The sequence below is a fragment of the Desmodus rotundus genome, chromosome 9 (assembly GCF_022682495.2).
Source record: "Desmodus rotundus isolate HL8 chromosome 9, HLdesRot8A.1, whole genome shotgun sequence".
NCBI classification, from domain to species: Eukaryota; Metazoa; Chordata; class Mammalia; order Chiroptera; family Phyllostomidae; genus Desmodus; species Desmodus rotundus.
In genome coordinates, this window is record NC_071395.1 from 89514708 (window position 1) to 89539932 (window position 25225).

A 25225-nucleotide genomic window follows, 5' to 3' on the forward strand; every position below is an offset into this window, starting at 1 on the left:
GGCAATTATGTCTCAGTAAAGCCGGGAGAAATGCGTTGAGGGGCTGGGGTGGGACAGAAGCACACAGGGAACTTCGGAGGAAATGAAAATGTTACTTTTCTTACAAAGGGTGACGGTATGGCATGCAGTTATCTATTGAATTGTGGTTGTTTATGTTTTATACATAACTTACAAATATTTTGGACCTATTCAATATTTAATAAAAATGAAAAATACACTATAAAAAATAAAGCAAACTAGCACTGCTGTTTATTTTTTAAGACAGTTAACAACAGATTGCTTGTTTCTGCCCAGAGCTCAGAAGGGTTGGGCCAAATCCTTTTTCACAGTGCCTTTCCCCCAGGGCTGCAGGCACTGGACTGAGAACTCTGAGGAACTGCACAGCTTCTGTAAATTCCGTGACTGCAGAATCAATTTTAGCTGCTGATGAGAAACCCTGATTCTTTGGGGTTTCAAAAATAAAACAGTAATGTTATATGGAGTTGAAAACAAACTATTTTGCTAGATTTCGCTGTGCCGCCCTGACCGCTTTCATTAACTTGTTTTTCTATGGGTATACATCACAGGCGAGGGGCATTCTGGGCTGGGGATGCCCTATCTTCCCCATTTCCTGATCCTTCCTATCCTGGAGATAGCTTTCTATGCCTGTGGCCGCAGGGCGTCTGGAGTTAACTGCTGGGGCTGTTTGCAGTAGCTACTGAACTTTCCCAGATCCTCCCACTGCAGAAACCATGGGGACCCAGGGAGGAGAGGCCTTCCTCATTCCAGGGAGTGCAGGGTCATCACGGCCTTCCCCAGAGTGAGGTTGCTCACCCACTTAGAATGGAGTTATACCCGTGCTGCCTTCCCCTCAAAATACAAAATACTTCAATCATTTGAATGGAAATCTCTAATGGGGTCTGAGGTGCCCTCCCCACCTCCACCCAGTGGGATTCTGTCTAACTGCAGGGTGCTGTGTTTCCTTTGAGCAGAGCCTCTGACCTTGGACGTGGAGTACACAGAAGTGGAGGTGGTCTCACCTGAGCCTCCTGAAGGTAAACGCCATCAGTAGAGTGATTCCCCTCGCTTTGCTCTCTCCTTGGGTGTAGATGCGCAGAGTAAGGTGGGCTGTGACCTAGGGACGAGAGTCTAATCACCCGCAGCCACTCAGAAGGGAGGTGGTCAGCAGACAGACCTGCTGGACATGCCTAAGGCAGGATCAGTGACCCCCGCCCAGGCTTTGAGGTATAAAATTTCATTATTATTTATCATACAACGAATAATGGATATGTTTTACTGACCAATTACTAAGCGCTAAGAAGTGTGTTTTTTGAGAGACCTTTTGCAATCAGCTTCACTCCTGGGTGTTTGAGCTTTCTTGCAGAGGTACGCCCCCTTGCCCAAACCAGCATCCTCCTAAAAAAGTTGCTTGCAGACTGAGCTTGTGTACATGAGGTGCACGTTTGAGGGTAGTGAGAGCTTTGCTATTTAAAGAGACGCTTGGGTAAAGGCACAGAATCCCTTCCTGTGTAAATTGTGGTTCTAGCTTTAGCTTCAGGTTTCGTTTTCACATATGTGGTTCACATATGTGGTTCACATACGGGGGCGGGCTGGCCTGGAGGGCCCGAGCTCTGGTTTTGTGCTGGAGAGAGTGGCTCTGAGTGGGCCGGTCCACAGCAAGTGCTAGAACACCCATTTCAGCTGCTGGGAAGCTTGCAGAGCTATTGCCGTGCACCCCCCTTTTCTGCTGCAGCTGAGGCCAGGCCGAATCCGCTCAGTCAGGCAGGCCTGGGGCTGTTTTCCAAACCAAGCCTGCACGGAATTGGCCAGAGCCACGTGGTGATGGCGTTCTCTCCTCACCTCTCGCTCCACGATCTGGAAGGAGTTTGGGGTTCCTTCTCTCTTTCCTTGCTTAGGTTCTGGGTACCATGTCAGCAGGTGTGTGCAGAGAACCTTCTGGGGAACACTGTCCCATGCAGCCCGCAGGCTGTGAGCTGGGCACCATCCCTGTAGCCTGCGATCAGAATGGCCCCTAGAGTTGGCGAGGCCCATCTGCACAGCCCGCTTCTAAGTCCAGATGGACCTGGGAGGTGTGGGAACCATGGCAGGCCTGAAGTTCTCTACCTATCTCATTGTCAAATGATTCACTTACTGAGTTAATAAATTAAGGGCCTGTGATGGACCAGCAGCAAACGTCCCTCCCACTGAGGCAGAGCCTATGAGGGAGCTGAGAAAACATGGAACCAAAGCATAAATTGTATCAGGTTGTATGTAGCAAGTGCTCAGACGGAAGGAAGAGGGTACAATAAGGTGGGGAAGGTGATACCTATTCTGGCTGGTGTGGTCCTTGGAGGCCTGTTTGACGGGAGGCATTTAAGCTGCAGCCTGAAGGGCACAAAGAAGGTGGCTTCACCCAGAGAAGTAAGGAGCCAGGAAATGGGAAGAGCAGCACGAAGTGGCCCAGAGCTGTGCTCATTTAGGGACCTTAAAGGAGACATGGGTGTGTGCAGAGAGAGCGAGAGGGAGAGAAGGCAGATGGTGCTGGGGGGACAGGGTCGAGGACAGGGCCTGCAGGGGCTCCGAGGTGCTCTTTGCACTCTAGTCTCAGCCGATTTGGAAACCATGAAGCAGGGACGTGGCAGGCTCCAACTTCTTCCTGGAAAAGCAATCCTAGTGGCTGGTGTGGAGGACGATAAAAGGGGGACAAGCATGTTATCAGCAGACAAGAGGGGATGAGGGTGGAGCCAGAGTGCTGGCAGTGGGTGGATTCCAGATATATTTTGGAGACAGATCACAGCATTGGATGAAACATTTCACAGCTAGAATGGGGGAGACAAAATTACCGCATGGATGGTTGTGCATGACGTCTGAGATTGGGAGAAAAGTGCCCGTGGTGACAAGTGGGTTCAATCCGAGATGCCCAAGAAGAGGCAGCACAGGGGGCTCGCGCTCCAAACCGAGTCTGGGTAGGCTGTGGCAGACAGGACTGTAGGCAGCTCCCTGCCAGCCTTCCCTGGTCCAGCCTGAGACCCTCCATCACTGGGCATCCTGGGCTCAGTCTGTGGGTAGCAGCTTACTTCCTCTTCAGGGGGCTTCAGGTGTAAAAGAAAGAAGGAACAGGACAAGAGGTCAGGGCTGCCCAAAGATTCTCAGTGTGTGTGGGACCCACCCTCCCAGCCTTGCTGCAGACTGACTGCCCTGGGCTGTGGCCGCAGGTTCTGATACTGCCCCCAGAGGGCCAGGCCCTGCCCTTGCTCTGCTGCTGGGGAGGGGGCAGGGGACACCGGGTGAGGTGGAATCCAGGGCGCTGTGCCTGATGCCTGGAAGGCTTTGGATGTAAGGACACTGAAGGAGGAAGAAGGAAGCAGGGCTTTTGGCCTTGGAAAGAGTTCCTTTGGGAATGTTTCCATGTTAGTAGTCTGGTTTAATTTTTCTTGCTTGGAGTGGGGGGCAGAGGGTGTTGAAGGGGAATGAAGAATCAGAACAGGGTGAGGCAGGGGTACCTTCCTTGCCAAGCTGTGCACCTGCAACCACTTGGGTGGTCACCTTTACCCAGTTTGCACGAAGAGGCCGGGCGGGCTGTGGGGCCTTGGTGGAGCTAAAACAAGAGTCGCTTGGGTGGAGGTGGAGAGTTCCTAGAGGATTCACGTCACCTTTTCTGGACCCAGCATCGTTGGCCACTAAGCAGGCCTGGCCTGTGGTGCTGCCCCCTTGCTTTCTCTTGAGTGGGGACTTAGTTACCAGGCTAGGAAAGGGCTTTGTGGGTGCAAGGCCAGTGATGAGTAAGTAAACTTGATCTCATCTTGGCCAACCCAGTTCCTTGTCCTCAAGGCCTCCCTCCTCCACAGTTAAAGTGCAGTGGGGGAGGGGAGCGTGTCGATTTTTTTTTTTTTTTTACATTTATGATTTTAGAGAGAAAGTGAAACACTGACTTGTTGTTCCACTTATTTATGCATTCATTGGTTGTTTCTTGTACATGTCCTGACGGGGTATCAAACCTGCAATCTTGGTGTATCGGGACAACGCTTTAACCAACTGAGCTATACAGCCAGGGCCCGTATCCATTTCTAACCCTGGCTGGCAGCTGACCAAGTGGTCCCTTGGGGGTGGAGGAGGTACAGGAAGGAACTCGGTAAGCCCGGGTTTGCTGCATGTTTGCTGTGAGGCTAATTGCTGGGAAACCCCCTTGAGGTTGAAGCCATCCCTTTCTGTGTTGACAGAGAAAAACAAGCCAGAATAACCCCATCTGGAAATATCCATGACAGCAAAGACAAACAGTCTGTTGGCTGGTTTAGTCATTAGCAGGCAGCTGCTGGGGAGCAGCAAGGGGAGGGGTAGTATGACGAGCTGCAAGCTCCCCCGCCCACCACTGAGCTGGGCAGAGCCAGGAGGGCAGCTGGAGAAACCACGGGGGCACCAAGAAGTGGCAGCCACCCTGCTGCCCAGGCTGATGGGCTGTCAGGAAGTCAAAAGGGAGTTGAGTGTGGCTCTTCCAATCCAGAGGGTGTTAGTGTCCCCAACGTAACCAGAGAGGTCTACCAGCCACCCCTGATGTGCCTGGGGCAGTGGAGTTCACAAGGATGTCCAGGCCTCCAGACTGGGCCGCCCAGCCCCCAGCTCCATTCCTTCCTCCATCCCTCCCCCCACTTCCACATGGAGCTGGGTCAGAGGATGAGCTGGCAGCGACCCGGCGCATCTGGTACACTGTGTCCTACAACATTGTTTGCGTACCCATCACCCCACAGCCTGGAGCTCCTGAAAGCTGGGACCAGGTCCAACTCACCTTTTCCTTTCCCCTGGCGCCTGGTACACAGTAGCTGTTTGGATCATACTGAATGAGGGACTTGCCAGGCCTGACATTGAGCAGAGAGTCCCTTGGGGATGTGGTGGATCCTCCCGCAGATATGGGGATCCCTCTACACCCCCAAATCTGTGTCACAGAGGGAGAGTGGTGTAGGCATCTCTGCTGTCCTCTTAGGGAAAGGCAGGCATCCCATCAGGGAGGTGTCTGGTATCTCAGCCACTCCACTGAGTTCCTACTCCTGTTCCATGTCACAGGGGAGTCACTGTGACACCTTCTGCACGGCCCTGGCAACCTCGGGGCCCCAAGTCAGCCGTCAGGGTGTCAGCCACCCCCAGCTTTCTTCTGGCAGCTGGGTCCTGCCACAGGAGCCACTGCCATTCAGTGTGTAGTGAATGGCCGGGGTTTTCACCCAAAACCAGGAGCCTCAGGGATCGGGCTGATTGTGCCAAGGCCCTCCTGAAGGTCACGGGTCTGAGACAGAGACACCTACAGGGACATTGACTGGTGCCTTCAGGGTCACATCAAACCTTTTCAGGTGCCTCCAGTTAGCTCTGCAGGGCCTGGGATTGGGAGGTGCACAGGACCCCAGACACTGCCCTGGGGCCACCAGGGGAAACAGTCATGGGGACACATCACGGCAGTGTGTTGTGAACAAGGGTCCCCAGAGAGCTGTGAGAGTACAGGGGCCTATGTAACTGCCCAGGGCACAGGGAAGGGGTGAGTGGTGGGGAGGGGAGTGGGCCTGGGGCCGGGAGGACCAGGAGGAATGGGGCAAAGGGAAAGGGCTGTGCAGGTAAGTGGAAGGGTTTGTTCAGGGTCAGGGGCAAGAGGGGGGGGTGTCCCTGGAGCGTGGTGAGTTGAGGGCATCTCAGTGCCGTTAGGGCCCATGGGCATGCCCCTGCCATCTGCCACTGAGGAAGGGACATCTACATGGCACTGAGTGTGGCAGTAGGGAGTATCTTACCCCGTCTGGGGTTCCCTTTCCCCATGTGCAGAGGGAGAACGCTCGGCACGGGCCATCAGGTGCCTCTTTAGAGAGGCTTCCTGGTCCTTTGTGAGGCCATGGCCGGGTTCCATCCTGTTTCTTGAGGGTTTGTGGGTGTGTCTGTATGTGCACACTGTGTGTGCATACTGTGTGTATATGCAATGTGTGTGGGCACTAGAGTGTGTGTACATGTGTGTATATACAACTGGTGCATATACATAAACAGATGGCTGAATGGGCACTCTGTCTCCCAAACCCTCGAATCTCCTCTGGATGGAATCCACCCAGACCAGCTGGGATGGCCCATCTTGTCTGCTGTTTCAAAAGAGTCCAGACCAGAGGGTCTCAGCCCAGGCTGCACGTTAGCGCCCCCTGGGGAGCGCTTAAAAACCAACAAAGCCAGCTGTGACTGGTGGGGCTCAGTGGGTTAGGTGCCGGTTCCATCCTCAGTCAGGGCACGTGGGGAGGCAACCAGTCGATGTTTCTCTTTCACATCAGTGTTTCTCTTCCTCTCTTTCTCCCTCTCTTCCCCCTCCCTAAAAATAAATACATATCTTTTTAAAATGTTTAAAAAAAAAAATCAAAGCCAGGGCCCACCCCAGACAAACTCAGTCAGCACCTGCAGTGAGGCCCGGGGGTTGGCATGTGACCTCAAGCAGCCCAGCTGTCTGGAATCACGAGTGGTTCTCAGTCCCAGCTAATCCCATCACAGATGATGGTCAGGCTGAAGCCCGACCTCAGGTAATTGGGAGGCCATGCCCAGCCTCCTGGGATAGGCCGGCAGAGCAGCTGGACACAGGGACACAGTGGCTGGGAAAGAGGGATGAGGCCACCAAGCTGGAGGCTACAGGCCTGTGTTGGGAGCCTTTCCACCTGCGGCCCCTCAGATCCAGGGTTCCCACGGTGACCTGTTGACCTCGTCCTTCCAGGCTGAGTGATGCTGGTTAGACGGGGATCTTCTAAAGCCGGGAAATGGCCTGGGCTTAGTGGGGAGAAGTTCTGCAGGCACTCGTGGGGTGGGGGAGTGGGGTGCAGCCTTGCCTGGGGAGCCTCAGATATTTTCCTGCTTCAGCGATGGGCTGACCTGGTGTCCAGAGGCAGCTAATGACCTGTGCCTGGTCCCTTTCCAGGTCTGGGAAAGATGGGCACGGAGACAGTGTACACTGAAATCCGGAAAGCTAACCATGGTGAGTGAGGAGTCCCTGACTCCCCCAGCATGGTGGGCACTGCCCCCAGAATCATCCCTGGGGTCCTGGGCGTGGGCAGGGAAGGGAGGGAGCAAAGGAAGTCAAAAAGGGGTGCCACCTCTCACACAGAGTTGACTCTCACCAACTTTAAAAAGTGGCCATGGGTTAACACGTGCTATTTAGTCAGTCGATGTAATGCTTATCAAGTGCCTGCCGCATGCCAGGCAAACTGGCACCCAGCTGCTGTGTCCTGGCACCCCTGTGTGCTCACAGGGCACCCGACAGAGTTCCGGCTGCTCCCCTGTGACCCTGAGAGAAGCAGTGCAGCCCTGCCTATTCCCCGAGTCCAGCGAGTGAGCCTCACTTGCTCCCCACGTGGGTCCTGGTGCAGTGGGGCTCCCGAAGGTCTTAGACAAAGTCAGCGCTCTGCACTGGAGACAGCGGGTCGCTTCAGCCTCTCTGAGTGCAGACTCTAGAGGAGGGAGTGAGCACCTGCTCCCATCCCCTTTGATTTCGGCCTAGACCCACTTCAAATGCCGTCTCACTGCTTGCTCGCAAAGAAGAGCTTCCCCCAGACTGAGCACCGTGCACATGGAACTGGGAGGTTCCGAACAACCTCATGTTTTGTCAAATTATTGCATTTCATTCTGGAGAAATGAAATCTAAAATGATTACTTTTAAATTCTGAAACTAAGTAGCAACGTAAAAGACATAACCATCCTGGGGCAAGTAGTCGCTAGCACGTTATCTTGCTTTGTACAGCTGACCGCCCTTTAAGTGGATTCTCTGAAAGGGACTCATTAGAGAGGGCTGGGAGCCCTGGCAGGTGTGGCCCAGTGGGTTGGGCACGTCCTGCTAAACCTAAATATCATCGGTTCGATTCCCAGTTAGGGCACATGCTGGGGGTGCGAGACCAGTCCACAAGAGAGGTGACTAACCGGTATCTCCTCCCCTCTCTTTCTTGCTCCCTTCCCCTCTCTCTACAAATAAATAAAATCTTAAAAAAAAAAAAAAAAGACTGGGAGACTTGGGTAAATCCCAGCTAAATCCAAATGTGATCCGCAGGCCGGCAGCCGCCGTGGTCTCAGGCCCAACCTGAACCACAGAATCAGAATCTCCAGGATCTGAACTCTAACCAGTTCTCAGATGTTTCTAATGCTGACACCATTTGAACAGACAGGTACGTATCTCACCTTAGAGCCGAAGTACTATATATCTAAAACGAGAATCACTCCTGATGCGATCTTTTTTTTATAATGGTATTTTCACAGAAACTCAGCCCCATGCGGGACTTGACACTGAAAACATTTTGAAAACCTCTTCCCAGGGCATTTTTGGCTTAAGTATTTGATTATTCCATTTTCAGGATATTCAGAACTAGCAAAATGTAAATGTGGAAATAAATGGGCTTTCTCTGATCTTGTCCCTGTTCTTCCAGTGGAATAGAAGGCTAAATGTCAGGTAGGGTTCAAGGTTGATCCTGTTTGCTAATTGTGCAAAAATGCCTCTTCTGCTTTCCTCACGGTCCCTGAGATGGGTCACTTTCAGTTGCTTTGCTTATGCAAAAGCTCACGTTTATTGAGCGCATACCGTGGGTGCTAAGTGGTCTATGTTACATACTCTCTTTCAGACCTCACAATAAACCCCATTTTACAGATGAGGATACTGAGGCTTAGAGAGGTTAAAATACTTGCCCAAGGTCACACAGCAAGCAAGCCCCTGAGAAACATGTCCGTGCCAGAGCCAGACCCCACGTTCCTGGTCGCTGAGGGGCACTGCCTTTGGTTTCCAGGAAGGGAAGCCGACCACCAGGAAGGCTGCAGGGGTAAGGCCGTGGGGTCTGCAGTCACCTAAGGCTGCCCCTGGAGGCCCTTGTGAAGGCCACCCCCAGTGTGGATTCCACAGGGCTGGCTTTAGGGGTCCTGCTATGAAAAGACAGATTAACAAGAGAAAAACGAGCAGTGATGAGTGACTCCGCAGAGTGGTTAGAATTTATGGTTTATTTAGCATGCTAACCCAGGATAATAAATGCGTAGGCAAGTGACAAAACAAAGGAAAGGGGGCTCCAGGGTGGGAAGCTGTGGGAAGGCAAACATACGTGGACTACCGGGGAGCGGGTTTGTTCACGCAGGCCCACCTGGGCACCACGCTTTCATTGTCTAACAGCCATAAAACCTCCCTGGGACAGCGGGTTTATGGCGGCTCTCATGTCTCAGAAGTGTCTGCTTTACCCAGATAAGAAATCGTTATGCCAGAGTGGCACATTTGGAGAAGGTGTATTCTTCCTGCATCTGCTTTAAGGGAGCTGTGCAAGTGGGTTCTCTCTGGGTCCCCAGGCTTGTTCTGGATGCCTGAGTCATCAGGGCCAGGCTGCTGGAGTGTGGCTGCTCCCGCTGGCCTTGTACTGGAATGGACTGTAGGCAGCGTGGGAGACCAACCCTGTAGGGAGGGACTGGGGCAGTGAAGGGCCCTGTTTTGTTCGGAGTCACTGAACCTCTTGCCCTAGTACTGCCACTTACCAGCTGTGTGACTTTAACCAAGGTGCCCAACCTCTCTGAGACTCAATTTCTTCAACTGTTAAATGGAGATGGGGTTAAATGAGAAAAGGGGATGAGGTAGGATCAGGAGATGGCGCTAATTACCCACCCCGAGCACGTAGTCAGTGCATCATCTCTACCGTATTGTGAGCATTCAGTCTGTTTTAGCTGAAAGACACAAGAGGAACTGGCGCCCAAGAGTTCAGTATCCAGGGCTAGACTAAAGCCACCTCCTGACCCCCAGGCCAGGACGTTCCCATGTGCCATCTGGGCCGTCAGCTGGGGCTGGGGTCCCTCTGCAATCTGGTCTCTGACCTGGCAGCTGGCTCCTGCCCAAGAGTTGAGGGTAGAGCCAGCTCTAGGTCTTGTAGCCAAAACCTCAGTGCTGCTGCGAAAGCCAGTGAGGAGAGGAGGCTGCAGGCCTTGGTTGCTCCTCTTTTTCTAAAAAGTGTTTGTTTGTTTGTTTGTTTGTTTTAGAGAAGGGGGGAGGGAGGGAGAGAGGGAAAGAAACACAGATGTGAGAGAGAAACATCGATCAATTGCCTCTCATATGCGCCCCGACTGGGGACCCAGGTACGTGCCCTGACTGGGAATCAGACCGTGGACCTTTTGCTTTGTGGGATGATGTCCAACTAACGGAGCCACACAGTCAGGGCTAATTCCTCTTTTCTTTTCTTTCTTTTCCTCTTACTGTCAGATGCTCACTTAATCCTCCTACTCATAAGGCTGAAGGAGGCTCTATTATTACATGTGCTCTTCAGATGGGGAAGTGGGCCCAGGGCTTAAGTGACTCATCCCAGTCCCTAGGCCAGCAGTGGCTGAGCGGGGCTTGAGTGCCGGGAGCCCGGCTGCAGAGCCTTCATGTTTCCTCTCCGTGTTGCCAACCAGTTGACCGTGGGCTTCTACATTTCCCAGCTTTTTTGCTTGTTGTTTAGTTTCTACAGTACCATCAGCTTAATTAGAGGGTTCAAGTCTATCTACTCCAGAAGTTAAGGGTAACAGCTGGGTAGGGTCTGGGTGACTCTGGGTGTGTCATGGAGTCTCTCTGGACCTCGGTCACCTTCTCTGTGAAATGAGGGGCATGGACTCAGATGTAGGTCAGGAGTTCTCCAGGTTCGTTAAAACACAGGCAGCTTGGCTGCCTCCTGCATTTCCAATTCAGTAGGTCTAGAGTGGGGCTGAGAATTTGCATTTCTAACCAATTCCCACATGCTGCAGCTGCCGGTCTGGAGATCATACTTTCAGATCCATCTTCAAGATGCTCTGAGCTCCCTTTTGATTATATCACGCTAAGTTCTGCTCTGCTTCTTGTTTGAAGGGGTAGGGTCTTTCTTACTCCCCAGCAATCCCGGCGTGAGGGCTCCGGGTGGACAGCAGAGATAACCCCTGTGTGTGTGTGTGTGTGTGTGTGTGTGTGTGTGTGTGTGTGTGTGTGTGTAGGGGAGGGGATGACCCACAGTAAAATAAAGGCCTGGGGCCGGAGTTGGGGGTGGGGGGATGGTCTCTGGGATGCTGAGGGCAGAGCTGAGTCTATTTAACCTTCCCTTCTTATTCTCTTATTCTTCTCCACCTTAATTTCTCAGTTCCCCAGCATCTTCCAAGTCTTCCAACCAGCAGCACTCAGGGCTGGCTATTTTTGGAATCGGCCCACAGGGCGTAGTTCTGGCTCTAAAACCCCTGTTTTCCCCCGAGTGATGCAAAGGCGACTGCTCTTCTAGATAAGCAAAAGGGCAGGGGGCAGGCCTGTCTCGGAGGAGCAGCCCCAGGGTGGAGCTCTGGTGGGGCCTGGAGAGTGTGGGGCTGCTGGCTGAGGGTTGGGGGGGGGGGCGGTCCTGTAGGCCATGGGGGGCACTGGGTCTTTGTAATCTTGGCTTTAGTCTCTAAGCTCAGCATTTTTAAAAAAAACTGTGGTATAGTATACCTAACACTTACCATTTTAACCTCTTTTAAGTGTGCATTTCAAGGGCATTAAATCTGTCCATAATATTGTACAACCATCACCATCATCCACTTCCAGAAGCTTTCCATCTTCCCAAAGTGAAACTTCATACCCGCTAAACAACTCGCTTCTCCCCTCAGCCCCTAGCAACAACCGTCCTCCTTTGCCTCTCAGTGACTTTGACTCAGCGCAGCCTTTTTATCTGTCAAAGGAGGTGGTTGGAAGAATGATCTGAAGCTGCCTTCAGAGTCTCAAAATCCTGGCACTGGAAGTGATTGTCGTTCGTCCTTGCCTTAGTCAGTCTGGAAGCACCCCCTGAATGTATTGGTGAAGAGGGATTCCTCAGTCCTGTGAGTCTCCTCCTGGGACCCTTGGAGCCAGTCCTAATCCTTCATCCACCCTTGGCTCCAAGACCACATAGGTGTTAGCTTTTAAGCCCAAGCTTCCCCTTCAATCTGAATGAAGTTAGGGATCTCAGGGACCAGCCTACTGTGTTTCTGCTGCATTTGCATTGGCCAGAGTCCTGCCTGGATGGTTCTTGGTGCTGCGAACCTGACGGAAAGCATCCTAAGCAGGAGAGAGAGACCTGGGGTTTGGTCTCAGCTCTGCCCTTGTCAGGTTATGTGACTTGGCCCCCTCCCCTCACTTCTTCCTTGGTGTTAGTTTTCTCATTAATTCTCAACAAAATGACCCTGATTCATATAGAATTGTGGTGGGGTGAATACTTCCGTGCCCCTTGGGAGGTCCCTGTGTGTGGCCCTTGGGTGGATAAGGAAGGGCTGTTGTGGGCAGATGGGTTCTTTAAAATGGTGAGGAGGGGGACATCTCTTCCAACTCAGTGTCTCCTGCTAAGTCATGGCCATGGTCATGGAAGTCAGCTGTTCTGCTCAGAGCCCACCACCATGCTGACATATAGTTAAGCTAACATCCCAGCCATTAACTCTTAGTCTAAGACAAGGAAACTTCTTGGTCTCTGGGTGTTTCTCCTTTCCAATGTTAGGGAAGGAAGGAGAGGGGTTTTCAGAACTAGAAAAAAATGCATCAGAAAGAAACCAAATTGAGAAATTTTGCATCTCTGTAACCTTCAGTTTCTTAGGGGAATGGAGAAAATGCTGATAATTTCCTCATAGTTTAGATCTGCAAGCTCAGCACTTGAGATTTTCCACAGTTCTTACTCCCTTTCCAATTATTTGCAAGTCCAAGTCAGTGATAGCTCCAGCTATAGCTTATGATTCGGCTTACCAGAAATGGGGAAGTCAGTCTGTTTTACGTCTCTTACTGAGCAGTAACACAGGCGGTCCTGAAAGGTGAGCGTTTAAAGAAAGTAGTCCAGGTTCCAGGTTGGTACCATTCTCTCTCAACACATAACTAGACTCCATTTACTCCCATCCCTGGCAGCCTAGGACCTGACGTGGGACAATCTGTTCCTCACCTGCAATCTGAGATTTAGGTCGCCAGGGGCTTGCTCCTAGCTTTGGTGCTCTGGGTTGCAGGGCCACCTGGAGTCAACCCCTGCCCCGCCCCAATCTCCCTTCTCCTCTGTCATCGACTTCCTCCTTCTCTGATTGGTCCTGGCTAATCCAGGGAATGATTTGATTTTCTTTACCTCCCCTTCGTTCTCCTAGTGACAAGAACAGAAAGAGAAATGATGGCTGAGCAGGGGGCCTCTCTGTACATGCACGACTATCCCTGGCTCTCAGCAGCTCCCTCGGCCTGGCTGAGCTACGATTGTGTGAAAGGCAGTTTCTGACCAGGAAATGTTACCTCTGATTTAGCACTGGACCAGCTTATTCTGAAAGTACTTTATAAAATGGCTTGCAGGCCATCCAAAGCAAAACCTGTTAACCTGTATTTACAATAGATTTCAAAACAGTGTAAAGTGGCTTATTCTGATTAGCAGTGTGGTCAAATTCTTCCCTGGGACAGAACTCCAGTATGGGTGAGATTTCCACGATTCAGAGCAGTGGTTCTCCATGTAGGTGATGTTTGGCAATGTCTGGAGACAGTTTTGCTTGTCATAAATTGGGGGGGAGGAGGGGTGCTACTGCATTTAGTGGGCGGAGGCCAGGGATGCTGCTAAACATCTTAACAGCGCACGGGACAGCTCCCAAAACAAAGCATTAGCCAGACCTAATGCCCTTCGTGCCAATGTTAAGAAACCCTGGCTTGAAGGAATTCACCTCCTGTGAGTCTTCCAAGGAGAGCTGGTCTTCCTCTCTAGATGCCCTGTGTCCACCTGGGGAGGTGTCCTGGGCACACCCACCCCCACTGCCCCCGACCACTCAAGGTCCTAGGAAAAGATGCCAAGTCCTGCTCCAGATACTAACCTAAGTGTTTTGAAGTTTTGTTTGGTTTTGTTCTGTTTATTGATTTTTTAGAGAGAGAAAGAGACATCGACTTGTTGTTCTATTTATTTATGCATTCACTGATTGATTCTTGTATGTGCCTCGACCAGGGGATTGAGCCTGCAACCTTGGTGTACTGGGACAGCGCTCTAACCAACTGAGCTACCCAACCGGCCACTGCCTAACCTATGTGTTTTAGGTCAGACAGAGCCCATCTTTCCATCTGAGTATCTGCTCACTCAGTCTCCACCTTCTGCTTTTTCTTTGCCTGGAATGCAGACTTCCAGATGTTTCTTAAGGGGCAGAAATCCAGTCTACAAGAGTAGATGTTCATCGAGAAAAAAAGAACGAGGGCCTCTGTGCCATGTCCCCTCTGGGAGGGAGAGAAGAGCTCTCGAGGGCCAGTCCCCGCCCATCCTGCGAGGCCCAAAGCAACCCAGGCTTGGAATTGAAGAGGGTGAAAGAGTGCTTTGTGGAAAATAAAAAGAATACTGCCCTCCAGATTCTATTTTTGTAGTGGATACTCTGTTACCAAAGAAGAAAACTGCAAGTGTACAAAAACTTGGTGTTTATCGGCAGACCCAAATTTCAGTACTTTGTGTTCAGATTGCTTTAGGAAACACAGACTGAGGCTTTTCCCCTCTTTCTTCTCATTCCAGAGCCCTGAGGGATTTGGGGGAGCAGGAAGCATGGGGTCCCTCGGGTCCTCCCAGGTCAGATTTGGGGTGGGGGCTGGGTGCTGCCCAGGCCTCACTCAATGTGTGGAAGTTTACACAATGGCTCAACTTCGTGGTTGGACTGATTCATCCATTTGGCCATTGACACCTGCCTCTGTCCCCGCCAGGACAGAAGGGGGCCCCTTAGGAATTTCTGGCCCTGTTCCTTCTAGAGGGACACACAATGGTGCTGTGATAAGACAGGGTTCGAGGGGGAAGTGGACTTGTGGAAACAGGATACTTCTAAACTAGAGAGAGAAACAGAAGGGTCGTGACAGATGGGCCCTGAGACTGCCCAAGACTCAGAAGGGACCTGGTTTGAGCTTGGGCAGCTTGTAGAAACCGAGGCTTCTTGGAGAGCTTGTACCAATAAGACTGAAGACTCAGGAAGGGTTCACGACCCTCCCACCCTCACAGCACCACCATCAAGAATGGCAACCACCCCCAGTTCCTACATCTCCTCTTGGGGCCTTGCCCAGGTAACAAGAGGTCCCTGTGGCTTCTCTGTTTTCGTGTCTACGTCCATAGTCCGTAGGAATCAGCCCCAACATGTGAGCCAGTGCTCATTCAGAAACTGCTATTCATTGGGCCTGGTCCTGTCCACTGGGGCAAACTATTCCCCTCTCTTGCCTCTTATAGTGAAAACCATCTCTAACTAATACAGGCAGAGATCATTCACCCTCCTGTTCTCATTGGCCTTTCTCACCCTCCCTCTCATCTTCCTGACATCTAGTTGGGACATTTCATCACTGAAGCCTGGCAGGGCCAGCTAGTCCAGGCAGGCCCTCTGACAAGAAGAGAATGTAGTGTCCAGACAGTTGAGTTGAGTCGAGGCTCCCCAGGGCAGGGAATATGGCAGTCCCTCCCTGGCGACAGCTCTTGGGCCATCCATGTTGAAAGAGTCAGCAATGTTTATACCTTCTGCTCCCTTGATGTCACTCCTGGGAGTGGACAGACTGGTAAGAGATATGGAAATAGCTTTATTCCCAAGGAGGATACATGGCAGCATTATTTAAAAATAGCTAAAACTGGAAAGAACCTAAATTATTAAAGTACGGAACTGGTTAAGTAAATAATTACACATCCATTGAACAATTATTATGCACCTTCTAACAATGTTTATGAAGGTACCAGAAAAATGTTTATAAAATCATGTCTGTGAGAAAGATAGGCTCTAACGTGGCGGATACTGATTCGTTATAACTCCAAGTAAAGCCTCCTCAGAGCAGAAAAGATGAGAAGTGTCTACAGGGTTGGAGAGGGGAACCAGAGGTACTTGTTATCTGCTACTTTCTATTTCCCTGCAGTTTTCAGGGTTTTTCCCCCTAAAATAACAAGTGGTACTAATTTTTTAAAGAACTACTTAAAATGTCAAAATGAGCTGCCGGGGACATTATATGCTTGTCACATGGAGGGAGCTACAGGGCCCAGGGGAAGCTGTCTGGGCCAAGGAACCACAGACCTGGGCCCCCAGTGAGCTGGCAGGCCTGGCATTTCCTTCTGCATCATCTCTCCTTTCCTTCTGGGCTCAGCCCCTGAGCTGTTGGGGTTGGGGGTGCCTAACACGTTCTCTGCATTGCTCACCTCCCTGTTCCCCCTTTGTTTTACAGATTTCATGGGAAACAGATATTCTGTAAGTACACATTTTATATACATTATTTTTTTTAAATAGTATATTGAACAGTAACACAGTTCCAGACTCACCCAGATTCTGCATTCCTACTCATTACACCCCTGTACTGGCCTCGTCTGTTTTCAAACAGGAGCCCTGGGCCAATGGAGATGTGGCCATTAGATTAGCCAGCTTGTTGCAGCCAGTCGTGCTGTCAAATATTCTCTCCCACTGTTTCCATCATGACCTCTCAGCCCACATATAAAGGGAGGCCCTGGAAGTCCCCTCCCAGAGAATCGGGAATCTAGGGCACTTAGCTCGGAACAAGCCAAGTTCATATTTCCTGCTAGTCCAGGGGTCAGGCTTGGGAAGAAGGCAGGTTTGGGGGGCATGCTTGGAGGAATGAGTCATCCAACAGCTCACCCCTACACACCAGGCCCTCTGCTGCGGGGGATGCTCAAGGTCCTTGCCCCAATGAGGGATTCAGACAAGTTATCAGTGATGAGAAAGCAAGTGCTAAGGCTACACTGATGCTACAGCTACACCAAGGACAGTGGAAACATAGAAGAGAGATGCTTCATTCTACCTGGTTAGTAGTCTCTTCTCCAAGGACAGGATCATTCGGATGGGCGGTGAGGAATGAGTCAGATTACAGCAGGGTCCAGGTAGAAAGGTCAGCAGGAGCAACAGCATGAGGGACAGAGCTCTAAGCAGCTCTGTGTTGGAGGAGAGGGGGATGGTGACCAGTGACAGGGAAGGTAAGTTAGGGCTCACTGGTGAAGAACTGAATGCCCCATTAGGAGGTTTCATAGGAAACAGGATTTAGGAAACTGTTACTTGGCAAGTGGGAATGTTTAAAAGAAATTTAGAAGTCTAAGTTCAAATATTGCAAAGACCCAGGTCCCCCTGCCTTCCTACTCCCAACCTTTTGATGAGCCACCCAGCAGCGCAGGAGTTAACTCACTGGGCAGCTAGCATCTTAAAGAGATGAAGAATTTGCCCCACTGAACAGCTTCTTTAAGGTCTGGGAAGAACTTTCAGCAAGCTTGCTGGTCAACCTTCCAATGGGGCCTCTGGCTTCCTTTGTTTTGCCTGAGTCTGAATTCTTATAAAACAGAGAACTCATTATGCCTTTGACAGACAGGAAGCCGCTGACATTCTTATTATGGAGGAAAGCTATCAATTTTAGAATGACAGGAATGAAATGAATGTCTTTTTAGAACCTAAACCCACCCAGACTTCTGAAATCAGAGACTATTGCATTGGAAGGGTAGGGAGCCCAATTGACAAGTGAGAAAACCAAGGCCCAAACTGGCAGAACAAATTGGCAGACCCCTGGTCAGTCCATGACAAAGACTCCCCTGGAGAAGTGATGTCACTGTCCCAGCCATCACGGCCTCGAGAGAGTAGAAAGTGAGACTGTTGCTCCATGGGCAGTGTGGGGCCCAGATAAACAGAGGCTGCAGTAAACGAGGCTGTGTCCACCCAAGGCAGGGCTGCCGGACTTGCAGCCCTGGCCTATTTACTTTGTCTTCAATCCAAACGGTCTCTCTGGACAAAGGCTTGGAGCTCCAGGACAGAAAGAACTTTCCCTTTCCCAAGAAGCTGGCCCGTGGGCCCAGGAGCCTGCTCTCAGGGTGCTCCTGAGAGCCCACGCATGGCTGGCCCTGTGCTCCAAAATACTAACGCCTCTGGAGGGGGAGCAGGGGCTCCCAGCCATTGGGAAGGAATTTTGAATCTTCAAGTGAAAGCATTTTGTTTATAAAAGAAGCAGGTATATTTTCCCTAATAATCCGCTGGTGAGGGTCAGGAGAAAATTGAATTGCCCAGTAGGGAAATGGGAGGGGATTTCCTTCCTGAAATCAAACCTGGCGATCATTCCCGGTTGTTTAATGGCCGTTGCTTCTGAAAACATATTGGAGGAAATATCTTAACAATGAGATAGCCACTTAGCCAAGTACCGATTTAGTATTGTTTGACTTGCTTCAATGGCACATTCTGACTTCATTTTCCTCTGCCATTTTTGCCTTGTTTATAAATCGTGTTTGTGGCCGAGGCAGACAGATAACGTGAAACAGAACACCCAGCACTTAAATAGGCAAATCTGCACCTGCGTGGGTCTTGGGATCTTGGAGAGAACTTTGCCTTCTTACTGAAAAAAGGCAACTCCTATTTACAGCTCAGGTCCTTCCCTCCTGGGAGCCAGCAGGCAGCTGGTCTGCAGCGGGAACTGCCCAGGGGTTGGGATCAGAAGACTGGAGTGTGAGTTCCAGTTCTCCAGACATCTCCTGGGTGATTCCGATTTCCTGATGCCAAAGCTTCTGACCTGGAAAATGGAGATGATGACAACAATGGCGCAAACAATAATAACAACCTATTAGGAGTGTCTTAAGAGAACACCCTTAAGGGTTACATGAGAAACATAGGTACAAAGTACTATGCAAACTGCAAACTATCATTTAAAAGCTAGTTGATTATCCACTTTGAAGTTTTTGTCATCAAACACTGTGGCAGTATGGGGCATGGATGGGGGAACTTCAACTTGGCCTTCAAATCCCCCCCAGCACATTAGAGGAATACAGCACTTGCTTCCCCAAGGCACAGGATGCAATCAAAGCCAGGCTTTGACTTAGGATCAGAGACCCACATTAAAATTTTACTTTTCTCTTATTAGCCATTTATTAGCCATGTCTCTTTGGGCAGATATAACCTAACCTCCCGTGGCCTCAGTTTTCTCATCTGTAAATTGGAGGTTTTAAACCCCCCTCACCTGGTAGTTGCAGGAATTAAATGAGCACCTAGCACAGATCTGGCTTATTGGAAGTGCTCATAAGGAGCACATTCTAGAAGCAGGAAGTAGAGACCCCAAGGGTGTTGGAAGCAAAATGACCTTTGGCCAGAAAGCAGGGCAATGTCATGGCTGTACGTGAGTGGCTGGCGGCTGGCCTCTGATTTAAGAACAGGCAAACACAGGCCTTGGATGTGAGCGTGTTAACCTTTACTTCAAAATCCCTAAGGCGCAGTTGACTGTGGCCCATCCCTTCCTGTCTGTGGTGCTGCCCCTACAGCAGCTCCCCCAGTGCTAGCTTCCTTCAGAGAGGGAGAGCAGAGGCGTCTAGGGAGGCACTTGGTCGGGGCCCTGCAGAAAGGCTGGATAGGCAGGCCACCCCTCCGGCGGATTGGAGGAAATGGGGCAAGGGTAGCTGCCAAGGCTGGCTGGCAGGCCTCCAGCCCCCTAGGGCCAACACAGCTTTCTTGGCCCGCTTACCAGGGTCTCTCTTGGCAGAGGAGGAGGCAGAGCCTTGGGCTTCTAGCTAAAGCCCCTCAGACCTATATCCTGTTCCTAGAGTTTCCTCAGACTCAGCCAGGTCAGAACAATCAGGGACTCTATCTCAGCCGACCTTCAGGGAGCCAAGCAGCGTGGCCACAGCATTCCCAATACCCTGGCTAATTCCCACAACTTCTCCCACTCCTGCCTCCCTGAGTCCTGCCTGCAGCAGGGTGCCTTGTGTCCTTGGAGGGTCCAGAGTCATAGACTCAGATGCTGCCTGCTCTTCAGGGCTCACCGTTGCCTCTACTCCAGTATTTCCCAGCATGCGCTGCTCTTGCTCCCTCCATCCATCCATTTGTCCAAATCCTCTCCATCCAGGAAGCTGGATCCAGAGTCACTTCTCTGAAGCCCTGTGTGATTCCCTCGCTGCCCCAGCAAGGGTCCTCGCACCACCTCTAAAATCCTACAGTTTGTTAGAGCCTCTTCCACCTTCTGGTCCACGTCAGTAATTTCTAAGGGTTGGGGAGGTCAGGTTCTTGCATCCTCAGCGTAGAGAACAGTGCCTGGGGAAGGAGTGGGTCAAGTCACTGATGGGCGGGTAGATGAGCAGTCAGAGAAACTACAAGATGGCATGTGGAACCTTTTGTCCTTTTTTTTATTGTCACAAAACGTACACAACATAAAATTTACGATGTGAGCCCTGTCAGTGTACAGGTCAGTGACATTCAGGACGCTCACGTTGTGGTGCAGACATCACCGCTGTGCACCACAGAAGTTTCATCTCCCCACACTGGAACTCTGTGCCCCAGCCGCCGGCAACCACCGTTCTACTTTCGGTCTCTCCAAATTTGAATGCTCTGGGCACCCCGTAAACGTGAAATCATACCATATTTGTTCGTCTTGTGTCTGGCTTATTTCACTTAGCGTAACATTTTCAAGGTTGATCCATATTGAAATCTATCAGAATTTTATTCCGTTTTAAGGCAGAATCGTGTCATTTTAAAACATTTAAGTGTGATCATCAGAGTTCAGTCCTTCATTTTTTTTAATTAAAAAACAGACCTAGGGAAGGTCCATCTCATGTTAGAAGCAGAGCTGGAGCAAGGAGCCAGGTCTCCCTTGACTTCACTAGTCTTCCTCTGCGGGCGGGTGCAGCACCCGTGGGACAGAGTGCTGGGCGCACAGTGAGTACTTGAGGAAGTGGGTTGGTAGTCTTACGTGCGACCTGCACAAGGGGAGTAGGGGCTGCGGGCCCCGCAGGGCAGGCAGGGAGCGAGGGGAAGTGAGTGTGGGCAGAAGCTGACCCCACAGGGCAGTGGTACCAGCGGATGACAGCATTCCTCTGGAACTCCTTTGAGGAGTGCTGTCTGCATTTTGGCATGCCTTTCCACCAGGTCTGTCTTCAGTTCTGAAGGGTGTGACCATGACCTTGTCTTGTCTCTTGTCACTACAGAGGACAGAAGGTTCCTTGAATGGAATTTAGGACTGCGGGAGTGGACACTCCTCCCTGGGAGGACAGCCACATTCCAAGAAGAGCAGATGATTCCCGATTCCAAGAGCTCTGTGCACTTATATCTGAACCTGCCCTGCTCCCACTGAACACGGCAATTCCTCAGGCCAAGTCACCAGTTCTTAAAGCCACCTTGCTACCTTTATGTTGGGTATAAGGAGATACAGAGAAGCTGGTGAATTTCCCACATGGCCCCCCTCCCACCAAGTTGGAGCATCTTTGGGAGCGGAAAGCAGGAGAAGGAGGTTCAGTGTCAGCAGGCCATTGGGATATTTTGAAACTTGAATATTTCATCTTGTACAGAGATAAAGAACTTTTCCAAGTACCCTCATACACAGAAACCTGTGTTGGTTTTTTTTTTTGGTTTGATTTTTTTTTTTAAATAGTCGAGCATGTCTAGCAAATGGCTTAGCCTAGGGGCTAGGTTTTTTTTCCCCCCTCTTTGTCTTTGGTCCTTCAAAGGCCTGTAGTTCTGGATAGTCCTTGTTCCATGGAAGTGCATAGCACTGACCAGAGAGCTGTCCCCTGTCCCCTCTATGACCTTGCCCGACACAAAGGGAAAAACAAAGCTGCTTGGGAGCGACCCCATTGATATGTCAACTTGAAGACAAGGTTCATTCCGGGCAATGCACGAAGCAGAATGAAGTTGGACAGCACAGATGGTTGCTGTTTTCCTGTACTCTCTTTTCTTCTACCACGCTGAAGGCTGAACAACAGGAAGGTGGTTGCCTACAGCAAGTATTATTTTTCATAGAAAAAATGACATACGTATTTTTCTTACTAATTTTTTTTATTTATTCCTTGCTAAAGAAATGGTCTCCCGAGGTCTTATGATGTTTCTGACAGTGTCTTCAGTGGGTGGGTGAAGAAGGGCTATGGCCATTTCCAGTGGAATTTCACTAGTGGGCACACCTAACCGAGACCACTCGGTGCCACCTGACGGGTGTTGTATTAAATAAATTTGATCTTTACTCTTCACAGACCTGTGAAATGTCATCTTCCAAGAGGCCACATGCATGTAAGGATATCTGTCATGCTCAAGGACTCCTCAGGCCTGCTGAAGTCATAGAGGGAACCAAACAGGTCCCATCAGCAGACTGGGTCACACACAGGCCAAGGGCCTCTGTGCCCTTCACTGCAGTTGGGGCCAGAGGTACCCAGACACGAAGCCATTCATATGCATTGGCTGGTGCTTCAGTGTTTGCGGCCCCGCTGAAGACCCCTAGGCTGTCCTTGGCAGGTAGGGTTGTCAGATCGAGCAAAAAACAGCAACACCTCCCCAAGCCCGGGGTGCCCAGTTAAATTTGAATTTCAAGTAAATGACTAGTTGAGTCCCATCTCCCATGTAATGTTCAGTACACACTTATACTATAAAAGTATTCATTTATCTGAAATTTGAACTTAACTGGGATCCTATATTTTATCTGGCAACCCTACTGGTAAAGCACCCTCCCACTCCTCTAAGCCTTGGGATCCATGCCCCCAGTGATCTCAGACCAGACCTTACTGCCTGGCAGGCTGGGTCCCCCAACAGAGCATCTCCCCTCTGGGCCTGAAGGCAGAAGGAGATCTGAGTGCATCCTGGCTCTGCCAGATCCCAGTCTCAGACACTTGAACTTCAGAGCTTCAGATTCTTTATCTCTACAATGAGGTTAAACTAATGGTTCTTCACATTGATAGGGTTTAGACTCCTTTGAAAACATGATGGAAAACCATAACTGTATACACACACGTGCAAAGTTGGATCACAAAAACGCTATACAATTTCCCAATTTTCAGGGCCAGGCCTGGAGTCAAAGGGTTTGGTGGTTTCTAACGACCTGACAGTGTGATTGTCATCATGTTGAGGATTTGGGGAGGGGCTAGGGCCCCCGGGTCACTTCATCTGTCCCTTGCTGCTACCAGAGCAGAGCCATTGCCTTGGAAGCTGGGAAAACTCTGTTCCTACAGCTTATGACTTATTTATGGGGCATAAGTGGTTTTTTAAAAAGTTATTTATCCCCTCTCTCTATATCTCTAAGGAAACCACAAGCAGGGATCTTTCACACTAGATTTAATGACTGAATCCAGGATCCTAGTTTGGCTGTGGCTTAGCCAAGCATCTAAGTCTGAGCTCATCACTCAACAAGAGCATCCAATCACCAATTCCATGAGAGGCCAGTTTCTCCGTGGTTGAACTTGTTGGTTACAGCTCCCTCTGGTGTGCTCACATTGTAACAAGTCACTGAAGGACTCGAACCTCTCCATAGGAAACGCATAGTGGAATTTTTTCCCTCTTCTGAGAAGTCACAAGAGGTCAGCCCATTTCATGAGCGCCCCATCAGCAGTAACTGATTAACCGAACTCTCAGTCCCTGACATAGACTCGAGATGGGCAATTTGACTCCAAGATCAACATTCATTCATTGAAAGTGATTTTTCTACCACGGTGATTTTGCCTCCCAGGGTCTAGAGACACTTTTAGTTGTCACACCCGAAGGGGGGTGCTCTCGGCATCTGGTGTGTAGAAAAGCCAGGGATGCTGCCAAATATCCTACAATACACAGGACAGCCCCTCCCCCGCTCAGTCCAAAACGCCAATGGTGCCAAGGTTGAGAAACCTTGCATTAAACTAGCCAGTTATTCATTTATTCACTCAACAAGCTTTGTTGGGGAACTTTCCCGGGGCCGAGAGACTGAAGTCAGAGGCTGAAAACTCTAGGGTTACATCGACTTTGTTAAGAGAACTTATGGACAGAAGCAGCGCCTTGGGTGGCAGCAAGACCGTGAATCTCCACACCCTAAAAGGGCTGGGGTTTGTTATTGTGTAGTGCAAGACACAGGGGGCTTGCACTAAACCACTTCATGGGCACGCTTATCTTTGCAAGAACATTCCCCTCTGGCGATAGCGGCCTACCCCTCCAGGGATGAACTGTTGGTCACTTTGCTTCCTAAAATGGCCTTGGTCACCGGTAAGTACTGGGAATCATTTTGCCTAACAAGCTTGTATCCATCATGCTTCTTTTTGTCGACGTTGTTGGCAGTAAGATAATAAAAAGCACGTGGCACCTTCTCTCCCAGGTCCTACGTACAATCCAGTAGAGCCACAGATTCATGGAGAGCCTATTACAACGGTGGGACAAATGCTGTGATGGAGAAATTCATAGCAAACGGGGGCACAGGGATCAGGCTCCTAACAGAGACGTTGGAGGACCAAGCAAAGTGTCCAGGAGGAAGCTGTGTCTCACCAAAGACCTGGGGGCAGGTGGAGTGCCAGGTGGACAAGGTGGGGTGAGGAACAGGCTGACAAAGGGCATGAGCGCTGAGGCTCTGGGAGGAAGAGCAGGGAGACAGCCTATCGGCCCCGTCCAGCCCCAGGACTCAGTCAGTCCTCTTCATAAAGCCTTCCCTGTCCCTGGGCATTTGTGCCCAACTCCCGTTGGCCTGACTCTGTCTATGAGAGTCTTATAAGAGGGAGCCCAGAAGTTGCTCGGCAAGAGCTCAGCTCCCGAGCACCGCTGTTTTGGGACTGACTCTCCACCAGGGTCCTGAGCATGCTGGGGAGAAAAGCCTCTGCCACAGGCCACACCCACGGGTGCTCATGGCGTGTGGCTCCAGCGAAAAGGGAACTAGGGGGAGGCATCTGCCTGCCAGGCTACTTGAGGACAGTCTCCACAGCGGGGGGCCGCAGGGCTGGGTGGGGCAGGGCACGGCATCTGGGGAGACTGTGGACCCCCTGCGCGCAGGTGCGCACGCGGTGTTCTGGGAGGGGGCCCGCGCTGTTGTCAGTTTGTCAGGCACGTGCTCCCAAAACAGTGTTAACTACTCAAAACATAACTGAAAACTTCATGTACGCTCCGTATGATTTGATGTCAGTTGAAAACCTCCGACGAGTGGCTGGCTAAGTCATTTCATACCAAAGGGTCTGCGCCTGGACACTTTTTTAAGTCCCATATCCCCAGCAGGACTTGGCGCGCCTTAAAAAAAAATCACTCAAAAATAAAGAAATAAATGGTGATTTCGCTGTTAAAAAAGAGCCTTCATCTTTCAAAAATAACAAGCTATTCAACTGGGTTTTGGTTTTTTGTTTTTTTTTTTTTTGAATATCAAAGAAATAGGCAGTCAATTTATTGAAAAACTTCATGGTCCAAAGTATTTCTAAAGCCTGAATTGTCCCTTCATTGAGAATTTTTAATTCATTGCAGTGGGCAATGAATCTTTATTTCAAAATGAACTTTGACAATAGAAGAGAAAAATATTTCTGTTGTTCACAGTGGATGAAGGATGCTGGGAAGCAAATAAAGTTCTTAAAGTAAAAGGCAGGGTGGAATAGGAACTTGGCTCCCACTTGATCTGGGACCA

The 25225-nt window shown here is 50.5% G+C and overlaps 2 protein-coding genes across 9 annotated transcripts in view; both read left to right on the forward strand.

Moving 5' to 3' along the window:
• Positions 1-21863, forward strand: part of PECAM1 (platelet and endothelial cell adhesion molecule 1) — a 79600-nt gene extending 57737 nt beyond the window's left edge. For 7 of the 8 annotated variants that reach the window (XM_045182498.2, XM_045182499.2, XM_045182495.2 and 4 more), the window contains 5 exons: positions 972-1034; positions 6899-6955; positions 8021-8135; positions 16103-16125; positions 20829-21863. In XM_045182498.2, the coding sequence (XP_045038433.2) occupies positions 972-1034; positions 6899-6955; positions 8021-8127 (227 nt within the window). In that variant the 3' untranslated portion in view covers positions 8128-8135; positions 16103-16125; positions 20829-21863. The remainder of the gene's footprint in view (positions 1-971; positions 1035-6898; positions 6956-8020; positions 8136-16102; positions 16126-20828) is intronic. The other variant, XM_053910726.1, reaches the window with a different exon arrangement.
• Positions 21864-22514: 651 nt separating this feature from the next.
• The window catches only part of TEX2 (testis expressed 2), a 124429-nt gene continuing 121718 nt past the window's right edge, over positions 22515-25225 (forward strand). Inside the window, exon 1 of the mRNA XM_053910720.2 lies at positions 22515-23835. The gene's annotated coding sequence lies outside the window, so the exon portion shown is untranslated. The remainder of the gene's footprint in view (positions 23836-25225) is intronic.